This window comes from Eubalaena glacialis, chromosome 5 (genome assembly GCF_028564815.1).
Source record: "Eubalaena glacialis isolate mEubGla1 chromosome 5, mEubGla1.1.hap2.+ XY, whole genome shotgun sequence".
NCBI classification, from domain to species: domain Eukaryota; kingdom Metazoa; phylum Chordata; class Mammalia; order Artiodactyla; family Balaenidae; genus Eubalaena; species Eubalaena glacialis.
The window spans coordinates 155,778,742-155,798,857 of record NC_083720.1 but is presented as its reverse complement, the minus strand read 5'-3'; the positions used below and the strand labels follow the sequence as shown (position 1 = coordinate 155,798,857).

The window sequence follows — 20,116 nt, the reverse complement described above, 5'->3', positions numbered from 1 at the left end:
GAGGAAAGGAGAGGTGAAGAGATGAAGCAATGACCCGGTTCATCTGGCATAAAATGGGTTAGACCAAGAGTTTAGATCACACAGGAGTTCCATTCTTCTTTTTCTAGCTCAGTCTGTCAATACCTAGTGAAATTCCTGTTATGAGGGGAGTACAAAATATTATCAAAGAAATCTGGAATGCGCAGCCAACTTGACCTAGGGTGCTTATCTACGGCAAGCAGTAGGTTCTTGATGGAAGTGAACTATTCTTTGGTCTCAATTACAATTTTCTTATAAGGATCATATTGTCTAGTTTGTCTCTACATTATTTACATATACCTGCTTTTGTCTCCAGGGCATGTGTGTGTGTGTGTGTGTGTGTGTGCAGGTACAGGTACATGGTACCAGATGGTGGTTAAGCTGAAAAATCCAGAGACAAGTAACATGGCCAATGACACTCCCTTTGAAATAAGTCAGCAAGTTTGAGATCAAATGCATCTATTAATTGTCTACTTTGGTCCAAACAACCAGTTTAATCCCCATTTTCCTCTCCATGTATTGGGGATAAAATACTTATAATCTTTGCTTTTTCTCATGAAGTAATGAAGAAATATGTTAATGGATGTTCTGTCCATCAAGATGCCTTGGAATCCTGGAATAAGTGCTATATGTCAAGGCTTATTCGTTTAATAGACTAAATGATCCGATTTAGTTATTCTTATCTCTGTTTCTTGGTATGACTAGGTTATAGAGTTGTAGTTTTTTTCAAATGATGTGTCACTAATTCTTACGTAAATGTCAAAACCACTCATAATGCCAGTTAGTACTCTTGCCCCATTTAAACTTGCTTCTAGTGCCTACAACCCGCTTTCAATAATTCTTAAATGAGTCATGAAATCGCTGTAAGGCTAATTTAGTATTTACTCTGAGATCCCAGTGAAATCACATCCAGGAACATCTTGGTAATTTTCATTATGACTCCTAATTATTATGTGCAGATTTCATTGCTCTCCACTCGGCCTCACTGGCGAACGTCCAGCAGCTGGTCAGGGCGGGCGCCCAGCACACGCCCACGTGGAACACCAGTGGGTGAGAAGGCAGGAAGCGGCCTCTTTGGGAAAAGCTTCTTTAGAAAAGTTGATATGTTATCTTTTAGGCACTGGGAGCCCCTGAATGGGCTAAAACAGAGGGATAACATGACAATGGTGTCTTTTAGAAATGTAAACCCCGGGGACACAGAGTAGACGGATTATCAATCCGTCCATCACGAACACCTGGGGGGCTGACGAATCAGCTTCCAAGCCCTCAGGTGGCTCCTGGTCTGGGGGCCGTACTCGAGAAGCCCCAGACTGAGGGACACGGGGTCTGGTGGGTCGACTCCTGAGCAGTGGGGGTCAGAGATGCTAAAGAACATGCATCGAGTGAAGGATGGAGAAAGGAAATGGAGAGCAGGTGGGTGATTAGCTGATGGGTCCTCAGGCGTAGCTGACCTGATGGAACATGTAAGATTTCCCTCAATTTTATTGATTGGGTTATTACATAATGCCGATGCTGTTACCCAAAATAGAGACTCTAGGAGGTGCGGGAGTTTGTTGTTGTTTTTTAGGTTTTTCGTTGCTGTTGTTGTGTTTTTTTGAGGAGAGGAAGGAGATGGTTTGCAGACATTGAAGTTAAGATGTCTACGGAGAAAACCAAAAATTAAATATATGGATTTGGAGCTGAGAAAACTCTTGTGTGAATGTAAACCACATTAACACTGTGTTCACAAAATGTAAGCCATACACATGGACAGAGTCTTCTTAACCCAAAGTCAGATACAGGTTGTTTTATTATAAATGTTATCAAAATCCAGAAGAGCCGAGAGGTATTCATCATTTTGTAATGCAAAAGAATATTTATCTTTGTAAAAGAGTATCAGAAAAGCATTCATATTTTACAGGAATTAGTACATTAACACAAACTAGAACAATCAAGACACAATTCCTTTTTGGCATAGTTAGATATTTAGAATATTAATCAAATAGAATATCAGTTTGTCATTTCTAAACCTGAGTCAACAAACACTCTTTTGAAATTGCTTCTGGTTGGTGTAAGGAAAAGAAATAGCGTCTTGTTTTTGATTTTCTTCTAATAAGGAGAGTGATAAATAAAGGCCAACCGTGAGAGGAAAAATGGGATGTCTCAATTTTTTTCAGTGGTTATTACCACCTCTACAATATTGCTTTTAAGATAGTCTACACTAGACAGCAACCGTGAATTTGAGAGAGGAGATACTTACATACGTAGTACTTGATACAATTTTGTTATTTAACTCACACAATACGATTGTACTTATATTCAATCAGAAGAGCAGCTTTCATGCTCTGAGATTCTTACACGGCCAAGCATAATGACTGCAAAAGAGGAGACGGACCTCGAGGACCAGGGACCAGATGGAAAGCCAAAGGGATGCACAAAAAGTAGTTAGGATGGGAGTCTGGGAAAAATAAGCAGAAAACTGGGACAACAGAGGCTGGGAAACACATTTTGGCTGATACCCCAGATTAATGAGGTTGAACTTTGAAAGAGGTGGTGCGTCCAAATGATGGGCGGACAGACAGGTGAGGTCCTGATGCTGATAAAGGCTTAGAGACAATTGGAGCCAAATAAATGGCCCTCAAATTGACATGGAAAGTAAACAACGAGACTTCTTTCGCCAGGGAAGCCGCGCCACCAAGAGGATTTAGAAGTTTCACAGCCAAGAGTAAGAGAAAGAGTGAGAAAATGTGACACACTGCGCCTCAATCCGGCAAGAACAAAGGAGGAGATAAAATGTACTGGAACCCTACGGACCGTGAAACCCCCCAATAATTTGTCTTCCAGGCAAGGCTACTTGAGATTTTCCTATCACTTGGTTGCCATATGGGTCATTTAGTTTCCATCAGGCTAACTGTCTGCCTTAAAAGGTACCTTAGTCTTTCTGCTGCTTTCTGCATGATGCTGCTTTCTGCATGATGCTGCTTTCTGCATGATGCTGCTTCCTGTGTGATCTGCGCAGGTCACAAGCGAGCACCACGTGCTGGGGAGAGCAACCGGCCTTTCAAAATTCTTACGAAATTCCACCCTGGAGGGCTGGGAGTACAACTGGGGGGGGCACACCTAGTTCTAGGTTGGCTATTCTTGTATGCAGGGCAGCTTGGGCTGGGGATTTTATCCCATAAAGGAAAAGGAATTCTTACCACCTCTTTAATCCTATTGGAAAGACATCATTAAAAATAAACAGATGGCAAACAGAAACAATAATCAAACAAACCAGATAATAGCCTTTTCAGAGGGAAGAGACCTCAAATACCTCCTAACCTGACCTTCCTCCCAGTAGGAAACTGTTCCACAGACTTCCTCCCAGGCCACGGTGCTGGTTTTCTTCCTTCTGACTTTGTCCATCTCTCTCTAAGAAGAGAACATTCTACAACTTATCAATAGTTTCAACAGGACCAGGCCCTAGAACCTGTCTTTTGTGGGTAGTGGCTAAAGCCTAAAGGTGAAAACGCCAAGATGAAGTATCTCATCATGAGCCTTCAGTTTTGTATCTGTCTCTTGATCTGGCGAACATATCACACGAATACAGCAGAAACGGATTCTGCAATACCTAAGAAAAAGGAAACGATCAGTACTACTCTATTTCCTCCTTATATGCCTTTTAAATAGCAAATTAAAACAATTTTCATCTGGGTTGGGAAAGAGTTAATATCTACTAAGAAACTCACTCACTGGTGATAGTTACCTGTCCATACAGACACGGCAACCTCAAACGCAGATGTTAGAAGAGATACCTAATATTTTTATTTCAAGAAACTATTAAAAATCCCAAAACGACTTACGAACTGAACAGGTGAATGTATCTGAAGTCTGTATCGCACTCATACTTATTGCTTAGAGGCAATATGATAATTTATGGGATTATTTTAAAGACAATTTGAAAATTTAAATTCTAAGATTTGAACTTCAACATTTCAGTAAATCACCAGCGTGCTCTGCGTTCTTAGCACAAAAGGACACAGATCACAATGTCATGGCGGAGGTGATTAAACATCCTATTTGAAGACTGGATTTCTCTGCGATTAGCCGCGTCTTTGAAATCTCTTGGGGCCGCGGAATGCTACCCGCCTTCCGCAGTTGGTCATAATGTGATCATCTCATGGATTTAACTTTCAGGAAATACTCCCTTTCAGAAAGGATCTGGATTCCTGTATAATGACCAACCAGGCAGGCCTTGGAGACTTAAACTGGGAAACGGGTACAGGGGAAAGATGATCCCGACTCACCCTTTGCAGCTGGGGGCTGGGAAGAGGTGGGGATGCAGGGTCCTAATCAAGGTGATGCTGAACCAGCATCCGGATCACGTCCTCGCAGCACCCCTGCCAGGGCTGTGAAAGCAGCCGCCCCTCAGCCCAGATGCAGGCCCCTCGCTCCGCAGCTGGGGATAAACTGTGGGGGCAGCAGGGCTTCCAGGAGTGGCAGCGGCCCTTTATCTGCAGAGCCCCAGTGAAGCTGAAAGCAGAGGCCTGGCTAGGGTGCTTGCGCTCTGGCTGAAAAGCTTCTGTGAGGCTGACTCTTGTTAATAAATATTTATGAAAAATTCTTTACTGGGGTGATTGAACAGGCCATTTATTAAACTACACGGATGCTGCTCTGTGGAACGACTGAGCTGCCGTCGCTAGACGGAATCAAAACATAAGCTCTCAAATTTTTCCATAACTCTCTTTTATCATAAATATCACAACCTGGGGTGTTCTACAATTTTTAAAAAGTTGTATACACAGCATAGTTTGGGTCCAACTTGATTCAGAAAATATGCTGATTTTCTACATCAAAAGTTTTAGAATAGAATTTGAATATGGATTTTAGAATACGTTTAACATACTTAAATAGCTATTTTAATTTGGTTTGTTGTTAATTAATAAAAAATGTTGTCATTCAACAAAAGAGCATGTTTGGCATTCTCTTAAGCCTCTCAATTCCAGTGAGTAGAATTTTTTGCTGGAATTCTGTAGGTGACAAGGGGCATATTAAATCAGAAACAAACTTAATATTCAGATTGTCACCCATTTTGATACAAAGAAAAAGTGATTCTTGATGATCCTAGAGAAGGTATTATAATACATAAAATAATGGAAAGTAATATAATTATAAAAAGTCAATTTGGAATTGGAGACATTTTTGGAAAAGCTCAGCCTCCTAAATGGCGCTTTCTCTGGTGTGGGAAGTAGTGAACTTTGGTAAATTACCGCCACGTCTTACAATGTTTTGCTCATTACACTGGCTTTTACTACAGTCCCTCTTCCTTTTAAAAACATGAATGTGTACAATAGTGTCTTTTTTAAAAAACACTGTTGTATTTTTATCAATTAGTTAAAGGGTGACAATTCTTACTGTAAAAGTGATCTGAGTACCCTGGACGCACACTATGGACCAGACGGGCTGTAATTTTAATCTATTCACAGTCTCTCCCTTGACTGTTTAGCCTGGAGTTTTGAATATCAACTCACGACTCACCACAAATGTTTCCTCCCATTTTTACATGGACACAGCCGTCTATGCCCCAGGAAGTTCCCCAGGAGTTCCTCACGATCCAGTATGGGGTACTTCCTAAAAAACATAAAACAAACCCTGGAGAACATATTTGTGGTGAAAGAATGTTTATTTAAAGTTCAGTTCTTGAAAAGTACAGTGGCTCTAAGAAAAAGGTAAAAAATGTAATGAACTGCTAACAAACCAGCCAAGTCAACTTGAGCAGTACTGGTGTCACACGCCAATCCATGGAAAATGTGTTTGAATTCATTTCACTTAATGCAGTTACTGCAGAAAATGAAAACACACATACTCTTCCAGGGAATTAGAAAAAGGAAAAAAAAGAAAAAAAAAAGGATTGTTAGATAAGTATGATGAAATAATAAGCACCTCTCTTTCCCAGCAGTTACCCTAAACATTCCAGATGGAGAATGCCCATTATTTAGATCAGGAATTTAGTGTCATTTCAACAAGGCATCTACCAGATTGACAGTGGGACCCGCAGGGCGTGTATACCTGGAAGTTTAGTGAAAAGCTGTAAAGCTCATGAGGACTTAGACGTAATAGGACCAAATGTCAGCGTTTTAAAGGATGGCAATCACTTGTCAAGCTGGAGTTCAAGCTGCAAAGCAATTGGTCACATCTCACCAGCACTCACCTGTTTTATCAAAGCCGGTTACCAGAACGGCATGATTTGCTTCTCCACTAGAGCAATGATGCTGTATAATGCCTCCCAGATAATCTTGCCAGCTCACGGCATCTACTACCACTATCAGAGGGCCCAAGGTAAACAGTGCTTTTGCCATTTCGTCTTCGTGGTCACTACCAAAAGAGGAAATGTTTGGTTAAGAAGTTTAGTTTTTCAGGTAAAAATATTTTATAAAAGTGATCTATTTAATCTGTATATGGGTAGGAGTAGTTTTGGTTGCAATTATCAAGCCCTAATCGATGGAGGCTAAAAGAAGTCTGGAAGACCGGCAGTCCAGGAGGGCTGTGGGACACCAGGATACCAGGAACTCTCCCGAGGTCAGTTCATGGTCCAAGAAGGCTGCTGGAGCCCCAGCCATTTAACACGTATTTCAGACAGCAGGAAGTAGAACGGGGAAGTGCTACATTCCTGTTGAGATCCCAGAAGTGATCACACATTCTGCACATATCCGCATGGGTCTCACAGGCTAGAACTCAGTCCTATAGCCAAGTCTAGCTTCAAGGAAGATGGGAAATGAAGTTTTGTAGCTGGCTGTCAAAGTACCCCGCTAAAATATAGGGATGCTCTTAATAAGGAACGTGGAAAGCCTGGGTGTGTGGCAATAACTCGTCGTCTCTGCCACACCAGGTAAGAATCAAGAGACCAGCCAACTTAGGTCAGTGATCGTCAAATAAAGAAACTACAGGGAAGGGTTATGCAAAAGTGGTGAATGCAGTTATAGGGCAGGATAGATGCTAAGATGCCAGGAGAACTAGGACCGGACTGGGAAGACAGCCGGAGATGCAGTTACTGCCTTCCTACGCGGCCTTGTATTGATAAAGTCTCATGTTACACAGCGTTCAGCCTTCATGGGTCTTAAAAGTACGTGATTAAACCATTAATTTGCATTTTTAAAGGTCAGCTTTGTGGGTGCAGGACACTGAAACCAGATTACTGATATTTCAGGCCATTAAGATAGCTTTTGGTAGTTTATTGCTGCAGCAAAGCACGGTGGATTAGTGCCCTGAAAGAGTAAATAAGCCCTCATCATGTCAGCTGGAGGCTAGTTTCTATGAAGGGGATATTCTGTCCACAGATGAGGGAAAAACATGAGCGCGTAACAGTGGGATTTACTGCAACAGAAAGGACACATTCATTCTAAACATTCACTCATGTTACCTGTTAAGGTGAAGATTTGTTTTTGGAGATCTGTAAGCAGGCACTTCTAACTTTTGCTACTGTAATAATAGTTGGTATTCATTGAGAAGACCTAAGACAAGCACAATTACGACATCTGGGAAAGCACCGTGGTAGGGTATGGGCTTTGAGGTTCCACAGAGCTGAGTTCAAATTCCAGCTGTATGCCACGTCACTGCACCCACCTTCAGAATCAACCTAAGGATACAATTATAGGTACAGACTTTGTGGCCTGCCTAACCCATAAATTATACTCGAGGTTTACAATAAACATTGCCTCTCTTCCTCACTTGTCTAATAAATTAGTTTTGTTCAGCACAGGTTTTAGTGTATAATGTATATTTTATTTTATTCAATTTTGGGGAATGTTTTGTAATCTGACCACGACAAATACGATAATCTCTGTATTATCCAGAACACGACTGCCTCCACCTTTTATTTTTTCTATTTTATTTATTTATTTTTTTGGCCGCACCGGGCGGCCCACAGGATCTTCCTGGACTAGGGATCGAACCCATGCCCCGTGCAGTGGAAGCGGAGTCCTAACCGCTGGACCGCCAGAGAAGTCCCTCCACCTTTTAAAGGTAACAAAAGCTATACAGTAAATACAGGACATCAGCGACACCTTACAGGGACGGTGTGAGGAAAGGAGAAGGATGGGGAGGAGAGAAGCTGTTCTGAACGCGGAGGGCAATGGCACTGCGGGGTGATGGAAACGGTTTAGTTATAATCTCTGCTCGAGGCAGGACTAGGGAGGTTTCACAGCTGTTGGAAAGTAGGAAATAGGAGTGCACGCCACGGTCTAGACCGGCAGGGAAAGGCTCCATTTTGCCCCAGAACTGCGGTCACTTGTTTTTCAGAGCAGTGTGGGCTGGAAACAAGTTAAAATATGCTCCGAACAGTATCTTTATTTCCATTTTTAGCCCAATATGGAGCTACTATCATATTATCAAATCTTGTTCCATGAGCTTACTACTAATTTTACAGATCAGTAAGATGCAAACCTTGCAGTCTTTAAAGGATTCTCCTAATCTTTACTGTCATCCAGATTTGGTGATTAAGGCGAGTCTTACCCGTTACAGACCCTGGGTAGGTGCGTAGGTTTACACCTCAACCTCCCTAGAATTCAGTGTGGTATACTGCCTCCTAGTTTTTCAGTCTCTTGTTATATGTAGTAGGTTCTATCCCTTTTTGTTTGTTTGTTTGTTTGTTTCATCCATAAATATTTTATTTTATTTAAAAAAATTTTTATTTTATATTGGAGTGTAGTTGATACAATGTTATGTTAGTTTCAGGGGTACAGCAAGGTGATTCAGTTATACATATACAAGTATCCACTCTTTTTCAGATTCTTTTCCCTTTTAGGTTATTACAGAGCATTGAGTAGAGTTCCCTGTGCTGTACAGCAGGTCCTTGCTGGTTACCCATTTTATATACAGTCGTGTGTGCATGTTAAGCCCAAACTCCTAATTTACCCCCCCGCCACCTGTCCCCTGGTAACCGTAAATTTGTTTTCTACGTCTGTGAGTGTTTCTGCTTTGTAAATACGTTCCTTTGTATCATTTATTAGAACCCACATATAAGTGATACCATATGATATTTGTCCCTTTTGTTTATTTAAATGTCACGCTCATATCCTAGTTTGACTCCTGAAATGTTTCTCCTGAGGTCTGATGAGCAAAAATGCAGAATGCAGCCTGAGTACGAATGAGCATTTTGCTTTGATGACTCAGTGCGGTTTTTTCTTTTAGATCTTTTTAGAGTCACCACAAGAGTTTTTGAAGTTTTTGGCTGGTAGCTGTGCCCTGGGCTGATGTTGTCTGAGACTACTCAGAAACTAAGAGAGCATGACCGTAAAAATAGAGGTCGCGGAAAAAGCATGAGCTTCAGAGTTGGCCTGACATGAGCCCTAACTGGGCCCTGCGGCTCAGGTCCTCCTGTGGAAGCGGTAACATTCCAGTGAAGGGGCTTGCCCAGCGCCGGGTCACAGCAGACGCCTGGGGACCTTCCCACACCCTCCGGCCCTCACCCTGCGGTGTGGCCAGGCAGCCAGGGTTCCACTAGGAGACCCTGCAGCTCCTGCCTGAGGCCCTTCTCCCCTCAAGAGCCTGGAAAGCAAGCCCATGCCCCGCTGCTACCTCCGCTGCGCCCTCAGCTACTGAATCCTGGGAGGTGATGTGCACCAACTGGGGCAGGACGTCATCCCTGACACGCACATCCTGCCCTGCATCCCAGAGGCCCCCAGTAGGACTGAGGGCCGAGTTACCCTCAGGACTAATTTGCGTCCCGAGGACACACGGCTCTCCCCACGCTGTCTCACACCCTAGTCCCCTCCCGGCGCTTCCTGGGGTCACTTCCTACAAATCTGATGTTCTCTGTTCTGTCGTAGACTTTCCCGGCTCTATTCATGGCAACTCCATCCTTTCAGTCTTTCAGGGCAACAATCCCGGAGTCCCCTGCGATGCTCTCCTGTATAACCTCAGAAACATCCCTCAGTATACTCTGTGGGGCTTTAGTCTCCACCAGGTCTAAGGCCATTCTTACAACACTGCTCAGGTTATCACTGACGACCTGTCACCTCATCACTTGCCAGTCTTGTTCTTCTCTCCATGACAGTCACGCTGGCTTCCTTACTGCTCTTTAACTATGCCAGACCCATTTCTGCCTCAGGGCCTTTGCACGTACAGTTCCTTCTGCTGGGAGCACTGTTTCCCCAGGTATCTGTAGGGCTACGTCTTCACTCAAATGTCACCTCCTCAGGGACCCTCTCCCTGGGCTCCCGTCCTGAGACTATACACCCCTCCCCATGTTTTCTCTTCACCTCACTGCTGCTTTGTTCTCTTTAAAGCTATTTCAGCTAACAGACCAGGCATACTTTTATTTCTTTCATGTATTTCTTGTCTCTATCACTAAAATATAGTCCTGAGGACAGGATTTTTGTCTGTTTTGTTCACTGCCAAATCCCCAGAACCTAAAACAGGGTTCAGTAAATATTTGAATAAATTAATAGATCAAAGAAAGTTCTTCTTGCAGAGCCTAACGCGGTGAGCTTGGCACTGTGTTCTCAGAGTTAACTGTTCGCTGTAACGTGAGGGATTTTACAAGGCCCTCTGTCTTCTAATCCAAGGGCTGGAGGAATCCTGCTCAGGCCCCAAGCAGTCACCTTTGCATTCTCTCCCTCTCCCTCTCTCTCTGACGCAGACGAATGCCTATTATTCTTTTGCTTCTTCCTAACTTTTTCAATCTGCTACTCATGACAAGGGATGCCCTGAGTCCTTTCTAATGACACTTTGAAGATGCATTTCCTTCGTGTGCAGACGCTTCCCTTAGACTCTCCAGGAGCTGAGAGCTTAGAGATGCACTTGCTTGTTTAGAAAGTGCGTCAACTTCACCCTCAAGGGAGCTGGGGACCTATGTGCTCAGCGACCCTGTCCGTTTATCGTGGATTCTGCGCATCCTTTCCTGGGGCCTGAGGCCGCCTGGTGAGAGCCCCTCCCGCAGACGGGAGCCGGGGACGGTCGGCAGTCCTCAGACGCAAGGATGCTGGCGTAGTCGGGTTCCATTTTGCTCAAGGATCCAGATTCGCCCGTGATTTCTTTCAGATCCCATGGGGAGACTCCATCTGGACCCAGCGATCCTTTTATATTTACGAAGTAGTAGGGCAGTCTGTCACCTTAGCTGAACTGATTTTAATCGTTATGCTTTCTCTGTTTCGCAACGCTGTGACAAGCTCCCTTCATAGTTTTAAAAAATGAAGCCAGGCGCTGCATGGCTCTCCTTCTCACCCCTGAGCACCTATATTGCACTAAATCAAATGGTCATAATGGTTCTCTAGCCGGCTCTGAGTTTTCCATGTGTTTTTAAAGCATTTTTAAATGATTATTTTCTCCTGAATCTGTCCAAAGTCACTGTACCCTTCCAGGCCCACCACAAGTCCTCTTCCCCGGGCTCCCCGTCGAGCCTACAGGATGTGCCACGTCACCTACTCTTCATATGCTCTGCCTGCTTGCCTCTGATATGGACACTTCAGTTCATGTTTTTCTTACAGCTGATCGCTTGAGAAATGCAAGGAACACAGAGTGCGTTCAAAAATGCTTCTTGGTAAGTAGACTGCTTGACTTTGGCTGAAGTCTACACCGAGCAATCTTTTATTGATTCATGAGTAAGACTGAAATACGCTAAAGGTAAGTGTGACACTTAAACTTGGTAAGAGGTGGTGAGTGTCAATTATACTTTAAACTGGATTTAAATGTGTTAATTTAAGGGTGTTGCTTCTATTTGTAATGACGTGGGAGAAAGTAGATCATATTTAAGAAACAACGTACATAGACCTCCACGTTGACTACCAGTTTTCAGTAAAAAGTCCATTTTAAAACAATTAAGAGTAGGCAGTGATGCTGTCAATCAACTTAGTAATTCCAAATAATCAATAGATAATAAATTAAGAGATATAGAGGAGACCACAACGGAAGGAGACACTTACCGGAAGTCATAGGCAGAATAACCTTTGATTGAAAATCCAGAATGTGAGTCAGAAAAGTAACGGCACAGACCATTCTGGGCTTTAAACGGGTATTCTGAATCTCTCACCAGCTTCACTTGCATCTAAAAGAAAATGCGCACCCAAAATTATTTCTGTCACACGGTTGTGTTAGAAATCAAATAGAGACCATACAGTCTCTGTCATAACTACTCAACTCTGCTGTTATAATGCAAAAGCAGCTATAGACTGTATGTAAATGAACGAGTATAGCTGTGTTCCAATAAAATTGTATTTTCAAAAAAAAACAAACAAACAAACAAACAAAAAAGAAATCAAATAGAACTTATTACCATGTGTCAAAATAAGATTAGCCTTGGCCACACCTTCATCGTGTGGGTATTCTTTGAGCTATGAAAATCTTAAATTAACGCTTTAGGTGTTTCATAAGGACATCCTAGGTAATTAAACTCAATGTCTTTCTTTGTCTTTGGCTCCTGCATTTCCTGTATTCCGTTTCCTGGGACCTCTGGTGATCTGATGATAAAGTCTGGCCCTCCTTCTCCCGAGGGTACAGGCGTGTAAACCACTCTCCTTCCACGGCTCCGGCTCTGGGTTGCCAAGCCTTTGAGGCTCAGGCAGGGCAGTGGTCCTGGGGTGTGCTCACAAGTGTCCTTCCATCCACTTCTCTCGCTGCCATTCAGCTGGCAAATGCCACACACCGTGCAGTTGTCGGGACGGAACCCTCCCCTTCGGAGAGCAGGGCTTATGCGAGCGCGGGCACACGCTCTACCTACCGCTGCCCATAACATGTACAGAGCATCAGCGTCCGGTGTGCGGTGACTCAAAACACAGCAAATGAGTAAGAGGGGGGCCCTGGAGCTTGGGGAGCGCTGGCGTGACGACCTTTCACAACACCTCATTGCTGGCTTCACGCCACTGCTGCTGGACCTAGGACAGCATCAGAGGGTGTGTACGTGCTGGGGAAGCCTCTGGAGGGGGAGAGGCAGGGCGCAGCCCTGTGCCTACAGAGAGCACCCAATCGGCTGACCGCTAATCCCCTGTAAACCCGAACACTCAGAAATTCTACGGAAATGAATACGCTCTCAGCTTTGTGAGTCATGTGACACACATCTGCAAAAAAAAAGCATCTGTTAAGTAATGTGAGGAAATAAACATAAATATTTTTCTGAACACTGGTTGCAGGCAAGATTTTTCACACTTTGGTTTCTCTATTGATGGCTGACCTGCCCAGAAGCAATTCTTTTTTTTTTTTTTTTTTTGGCTTAAAAATCTGAAGTTGATTTTCACACGGTTCTGGACACTGGAAGTCCAAGGTCAAGGTGCTGGCAGGGTCAGCGTCTGGGGAGAGCTCTCTCCTTGCGGTGCAGACGGCCACCTTCTCACCGTGTCTTCACAGGGCAGACAGAGCTCTTGTTCTCTTCCTCCTCTTCCGATGAGGTCACAGTCCGATCGGGTAAGGGTCCAACCTTATGACCTCATTTAACCTCCAGAGCCTCCTAAAGACTCTATTTCCGGATACGGTCACATTGGGAAATCTTCTGATTAATTCAAGCTCCGGTTAGCTACATTTCCGACCCTGAACACATTACTTAGTAAATGAGAGTAGATTGTCTGAATTCTGAACGCACATTAAACAAGCAGCTAAAAAGGCTGTGGACCTAGTCACCTTACTGAGCCAGTTCAAAGCGTTGAGCGGGGACCCTCCGTTGCAGCCGTAGTTGCTGTAGGAACAGTCTAGGACCTGCTGGACACTCAGCGCCTCCAAAGGCTGCCCTTTTATGGCGCACGCGGACTCCACTGCTCCCACCACGGTGAAGGCCCAGCATCCGCCACACTGCCAGGAACAGAAACAGGACAGTACTGACCATCCAATAACGTGCAAATCAAGCCTGCCAACATCGCTAGGATCTCAGATGATCAAGTCAAGTGAGCACAGTCTGGAGGCCCACAGAATACAAACGCCGATCTCGTCGACTTTCTAATTGAAATAAAGAAACGAAACCCCAAATTCTCTTGTAAGCATCAAAATCTAGTTATTCATTAAAGGTAAATTGGTAGTATCACTATTGCAGGTTAGACGATGCAAAATAAAAGTGAATTTTAGAGACTGGGGAAACACTTGAACTGATGGTCTTTTTAAAAAACGAGTCTGCCCAGACAGAGAGAGCAGACTTGTGGTTGCCAAGGGGGAGGGGATGGGGGAGGGAAGGATTGGGAGTTTGGGGTCAGCAGATGCAAACTAGTATATAGAGAATGGATAAACAACAAGGTCCTCCTGTACAGCACAGGGAACTATATTCAACATCCCGTGATAAACCATCATGGAAAAGCATATGAAAAAGTATATCTATATATATGTATAAGTAAGTTACTTTGCTGTACAGCAGAAATTAACACAACATTGTAAATCAACTACACATCAGTAAAATACATTAAAAAAAATAAAAAAACCAGCCAGTTCACTGAACAGGTGGCTTGTCTCTAAGGTGTGTACCAACGCCCACCCCGTTCTTCCACCCCTCTGCTCGGCCATCCACCTCCCCCCGGGTAGAAGGCAGGGATGAGGTGAGTGGGGGTGAGGATGCACGTGCCTACGTCGGTCCCTTTCACAGATGGACCCAGGAACTGGGTGAATGACTTTCCAGCCCATCACAGTTATGAACACACAGGAAATGTCCCAGTGATGGAGACCCATAGTGCTCGCTCCTCACTGAGATACTGGCTGACAGTCTTCCTGAGTCTGGGTCTCTTAACTTCCTCTCACTGGACAAACTAGAGCAAAAGAATTAAAGGGCTGGTCCTACAAGAAAGGGAGGAGGTGGAGGGAAAGGATCAAGAATTTCATACAAGAAGGAAGAACTGCAGGAAAGGCAGAGAGTGGGATTTGAAACTGGGCGGAACTGTCTTAATCCTGGGACCAGGTACTGCAGGCAAAGAGAGGACGCACAGCTGGTGGTCTTCGTGGAGGGAAGCTCTGAGCCATCTAATGGCCTCAAAGTGGTCTTATTTACACCTCTAGCTTCAGTGCCTGGGGCAGGGTACGGCATTCACTAAGGGACATTCCAGCAGGGTGCCCACCCCTTGAGAACTGTAAATGCAGGTCACCTTAGGTTACCCACCTACCGCTGCCCCAGGGGGACAGTCCCTGCTCCAAAACATCTTTCCTTCAGTAAGAAGATTCCTAATTAAATGTTCCCCTTTAATACAATGTAAGCACACCCTGGATGGACTGGATTTCAGACTACATCACCCTTCATTACGAATCCAAAAATAAAGCAAATGATTTGGTGGTAAAATTTAACCCACAACAATAAATACAGAATCTGAGAAAGCAAAAAGGATCATCCTAACTAGATGGTGACCGGGGAACTGTTGGGTCCAAAGTGCTGGTCTTACGAGAGGAGACTGAGTGACCCACTGAGGTTTCTACTGCAGACAAACTGGGGCCGCATCCCTGGGGTGAGGGACCCACTTTCCCAGGTCAGCGGACATCCCCGTGCCCAGCGCGGGTGCGGGGCAAGCGCATCTGCCCTCCAGCGTCTGCCAGAGAGATGGCTCGCCTCGTGAATGAGCACGCCTACACACATCTGGGGCCCCGCGTTCCCTCTGATTCCAGGTGACCTTCACAGGCACGCTCACGACTTCGGCAAGGTAAACGGCTGCATTTTTTAAATTTGTTTTTTATTGAGTACAGTTGATTTACAATGATGTGTTAATTTCTGCTGTGCAGCAAATGACTCAGTTATACATATGTATATTCTTTTTCATTTTCTTTTCCGTGGTGGTTGATCACAGGACATTGAATATAGTTCCCTGTACTATACAGTAGGACTTGGTTGTTTATCCATTCTATATATGTACTAGTCTGCATCTGCTGACCCCAAACTCCCAATCCTTCCCTCCCTCCCCCTCGACAACTACAAATCTGTTCTCTATGTCTGTGAGTCTGTTTCCGTTTCATAGATAAGCTCATTTGTGCCATATTTTAGATTCCACATATAAGCGATATCGCAGGGCGGTAAATGGCTGCATTTACTGCAGGACTTACACACTTCTTTATCATTTAACACACGTAAAACCGCACTGCCACTTTTACTACTTCCCTCTCTTTTTTTAGTGTGTCACGAAGTCTTTAGCGCTGGGTCCTAACCTCATTTCTACTCTAATCCCTCTCATTTTCACTGCCTGATTTTGCAGAGTTGGTGATTTCTAGGAACGTCTATGTCACATTCCAGCAGAACTGGCTGCATTTTTAAGGATCACAGGTACAAAGTATGCGATCCTGCAGGGGTGGGGATGGAGGCAGGGCTTCTGAGGGAGTTCGGGGATGAACCCAAGAGGCCAGGGCGCACGGGGGCCAGTGCCTGATATCACGTCGTTTCCCTTTTGAACGGCTCAAGCGTCAGTGGTCAAGTTCACCTCCTCCAGCCTTCCACCCGCTCTTCTGCAGAGGCCTGGGGACCGTGACAAGGGGGCTAGGCAGCCAAGGGGGGGGGGCGCCCACAGAGCTCACCTCCAGAGTGAGAGCCCGGCCTGACATCCGTCTCCCCCACCAGGGGTTCTGCTGGCCTTGCCATTTTTTGATGATTGGGGTGTGCTTTCACCTACAGCAGTGATGGCTCCTTTACAAGTTTGATCGGACTTGACCTCAAGAGTGACTCAGACGCTGATTAAAAAGGGAAAGAAAACAAACGTACTGTCTGCTGGTTCCTCACTGGGGTGACGACGTGCTTGTCCCTCCAGTCAAATCTTAACGGCAAAGACAGGTTGGAGATGGATGTGTGCGCGCCTGCCAGAAACCGGGGAAAACTGGAAGGTCTGCTTCGTAAATAAATAGCTGAGGATACACATGAAAAGAAAAGGCAACCAACATTTTATTATAGGGATTCCTTTTGGAGGGATGTTTCAACAGAAACAGTGGAGTTTCTGATAAAGTCTGCCTTTTGTGCTTTTCCATACATGAAATGGATTAGCCGAAAGCTACAAAGATGAGAATCCTTCCAATAGGGTCGGGGCTGTCACATAAAATGACGTGTTTGATAGAAGCAGGTCAAAAAAAAAATGAGTATAATTGACATCGTTTGTTTTATCACAACCCATGGAACCATGGGTGTCATGAATAGAAACGGCACAGAAAACTGGAGGAGAGATGAGGTATTAGCCCTCAGAGCCACGTGGAAATGTCTATATTTACGGTATTTAGTTCTTAAGCAATAATTAGAAGAGAGTGACCATGGATTTATTTTTCTAACAGTCAGCACCAGGTACATGCTTGACACTTATTAAGCATTTAATAAATATTAAGTATTACTCAATTTACTAGCTTCACAATTGAACAATTCTCAAAAGTTAAGGAAACAAGTTCAAGTCAGGAAACGAATCAACTAACAGCCCCATCGCACCATACCTTTAAACTCTTCAGGGAACAAATAAGAAAACTGATTTATTCCATAGACGGCAGTGGAGTTTTCACCAGGAAATAAAGAATTCAACTGTCGATGTCTATTAAGACTTTCCTAAAAGGAAACAAACCCACACTCATTTATATCACCCATGTTAACTTTCCAGAGCAATCTGCATATAACTTACTTGGAGATAGCTTTCAGATGCAAAAGTTAAAGCTTGATTTATTTCCTGCAGATCACGATGGAAGGTCATCTAAGATAATCAGATTAGATTTATAAATGTTTTGTATTAAAAATATTATCTGATTTCAGGAGTAATTTTTGAAGCTGGGAAAGAATGTTCCAGGAATTATAAATGGATAACCATTTATAATTCCTCTTTACTAAGCATGTTGAAAGCACTAAATATATGTTTATTTAACATAGTGGAAAAAATAAAATAAATTGCAAATAAACACTAGACACTAGTGGGAATTGTCGCCAAAGAGTATTCATGTGATCCAACAACTATGAATCTGGGAAGACTGTCTTCTTGATCTTCGTATTTCCCAGCACATCTAATGAAGTATGAAAAAAGGAGTAAGTAACTAATGAATCAATAAATCTGATTCTCCTTGAGCTTTATAGAGGTCTCTGTTTCATTCTGGGTAAAAAGGCTTTGGGAAAGAGATGCAATCCTGGAAATGTCCCAGGAAGATCGTCTGGTTTGTCTTTCCAAAGGGAAAATCGGACCATTGTTTACAGATTCCTCAGCTTTGAGTTCTGTGATAATAATCTTAGGCTTGTCTTTTGTATGAACATGCCTCAATTTCCTACTTCTAACCAACTGTGTGGGATAAATAAAACTTCAGGAGACCACCATTTGGTAAGTTTCCAGCTCTAGCTATTCTGTACTTGCTTGTGCACTTACGTGTTTATTGCGTGTCTGTCCCATAAACCTATAAGCAAAATGAGGGCCAGGCTGGTCTGTCTTATTCGCTACTGTGTTCCCCTCACTGAGCACACACCTGGCACACAACAGATGCTTAATTAATATTTGTTGTTGAATATATGCATAATTACATTTTATATACGTCATGCACTTGATAGTGCTAAGCTGCTTTTTTTTTTACATATGTATATCTATTCTTTTTCAGATTATTTTCCATTATAGGTTATTAAAAGATATTGAATATAGTTCTCTGTGCTATACAGTAGGTCCTTGTTGGTTATCTGTTTTATACACAGTAGTGTGTATATGTTTATCCCAAACTCCTAATTTATCCCTTCCCCCCCTTTCCCCTTTGGTAACCATAAGTTTGTTTTCTATGTCTGTGGGTCTATTTCTGTTTTGTAAGTAAGTTCATTTGCATCATTTTTTTAGATTCCACATACAAGCGATATCACACGGTATTTGTCTTTCTCTCTCTGACTTATTTCACCTAGTAGGATAATCTCTAGGCCCATCCACGTTGCTGCAAATGGCATAAGCTGTTTGTTTTCAAGCAAATTTTTCCTGGGACTTATCGTAATCTTATTTTTTCCTTGTTAAGCATGCCTGGAAGGATTGTTAATCAATGAAATGATCAACAGTTATTGAGTTTTAGACATTTAAAGATAATCTTGATGAAGCAAAGCTTTGAATATAATTTGGAAAGGAGATGTAAAAATCTATAAACAGAACTGAAATGCAAAGCAAGTGTGAGTAGAGGCCGTGTGACAAATCTAAGCCAGCGACTGCAAACTGCTGAGGAGTTCAGCGCCTTCCTTCGTCCTGTGAGCATCTACTGGCCACTGTTGCGAGCTGGAGGGATGAGGGAAGGCCTGAGAAGGTAGGACCTTTATGGATGTACAGGAAAGGCCGCGGCAGCCAGGAGGATGGGCCTCACAGACCATCCACAGGGAGCTGACCCCCTGCATCTGAACTGCCAGGACTGCAGGGAGGGAGGCCCTGGCGCTCACAGGCTGTACCCAGGCCATGACCAAGCACTCGGCCGGCCTACTGGGCAAGGGCCTCCACTGAAGACTGGTTTGGGGTTCGTGTGTCCCCATGGCCTCCTACCCTACCTGTCTAGGGCACCCCGCCCTCACCCCTTCTCTCAGCTCAGAGCTGCTGCAGACACTCTCCCTGACCCTCCCCGACTTCCCCTCTCAGTCCTGACTCCTGGGATAGAGAAAAGAAAGAAGGAGAAGACACACAAATCACCAATATCAGGAATGAAACAAGGGCCACTACAGACGCTTCAGGCACTAGAAGAATCATATTCTGACCACTTGAGGCCAATAAGTTTGACAACCTACGTGAAACGGACAAACTCTTTGGAAGACACACATTACCAAATGTGGATACAAGAGAAACAGAAAACTTGAACAGCTTTTTATCAAGTAAAGGCATTAAATTCCTAACTGAAAATTACTCCACAAAGAAAACTCCAGGCTGAGATGGCTTCATTGGTGAATTCTATACAATTAAAAAAGAAATACCAATACCAATACCGATTGTACGCACATTCTTTGAGAAAACAAAGGCGAAGGGAACTCTTTGCAACTGATTTTATAAAGCCAGTATAACCTTGATCCCAAAACCAGACAAAAACATCTCAAAGAAAGAGAAATACACACCAATAGCCCTCATGACTATAGATGTAAAATCCTTAAGAAAATATTAGCAAATCAAATTCAACAATTTATAAGAAAGACAATACATCATGACCAAGTGAGGGCCATTAAAAAAGACTATGTTGGTTTAACATCTGAAAATCAATCAACATAATACACCATATTAATGGAATGAAAGAGGAAGGAAAACTATAT

General features: G+C 43.6%; 1 protein-coding gene across 2 annotated transcripts in view; it reads right to left on the bottom strand.

Annotated features, from left to right (window-relative positions):
• Positions 1-1,840: 1,840 nt before the first annotated feature.
• The window catches only part of CTSO (cathepsin O), a 29,613-nt gene continuing 11,337 nt past the window's right edge, over positions 1,841-20,116 (bottom strand). The window contains exons 2-8 of one of the 2 annotated variants that reach the window (XM_061192673.1): positions 17,326-17,434; positions 16,616-16,755; positions 13,585-13,752; positions 11,898-12,019; positions 6,188-6,351; positions 5,515-5,607; positions 1,841-3,607 (exon numbers count right to left, since the gene is read on the bottom strand). In XM_061192673.1, the coding sequence (XP_061048656.1) occupies positions 3,573-3,607; positions 5,515-5,607; positions 6,188-6,351; positions 11,898-12,019; positions 13,585-13,752; positions 16,616-16,755; positions 17,326-17,434 (831 nt within the window). In that variant the 3' untranslated portion in view covers positions 1,841-3,572. Of the gene's footprint in view, positions 3,608-5,514; positions 5,608-5,652; positions 5,844-6,187; positions 6,352-11,897; positions 12,020-13,584; positions 13,753-16,615; positions 16,756-17,325; positions 17,435-20,116 lie in introns of those variants that run through there. The other variant, XM_061192674.1, reaches the window with a different exon arrangement.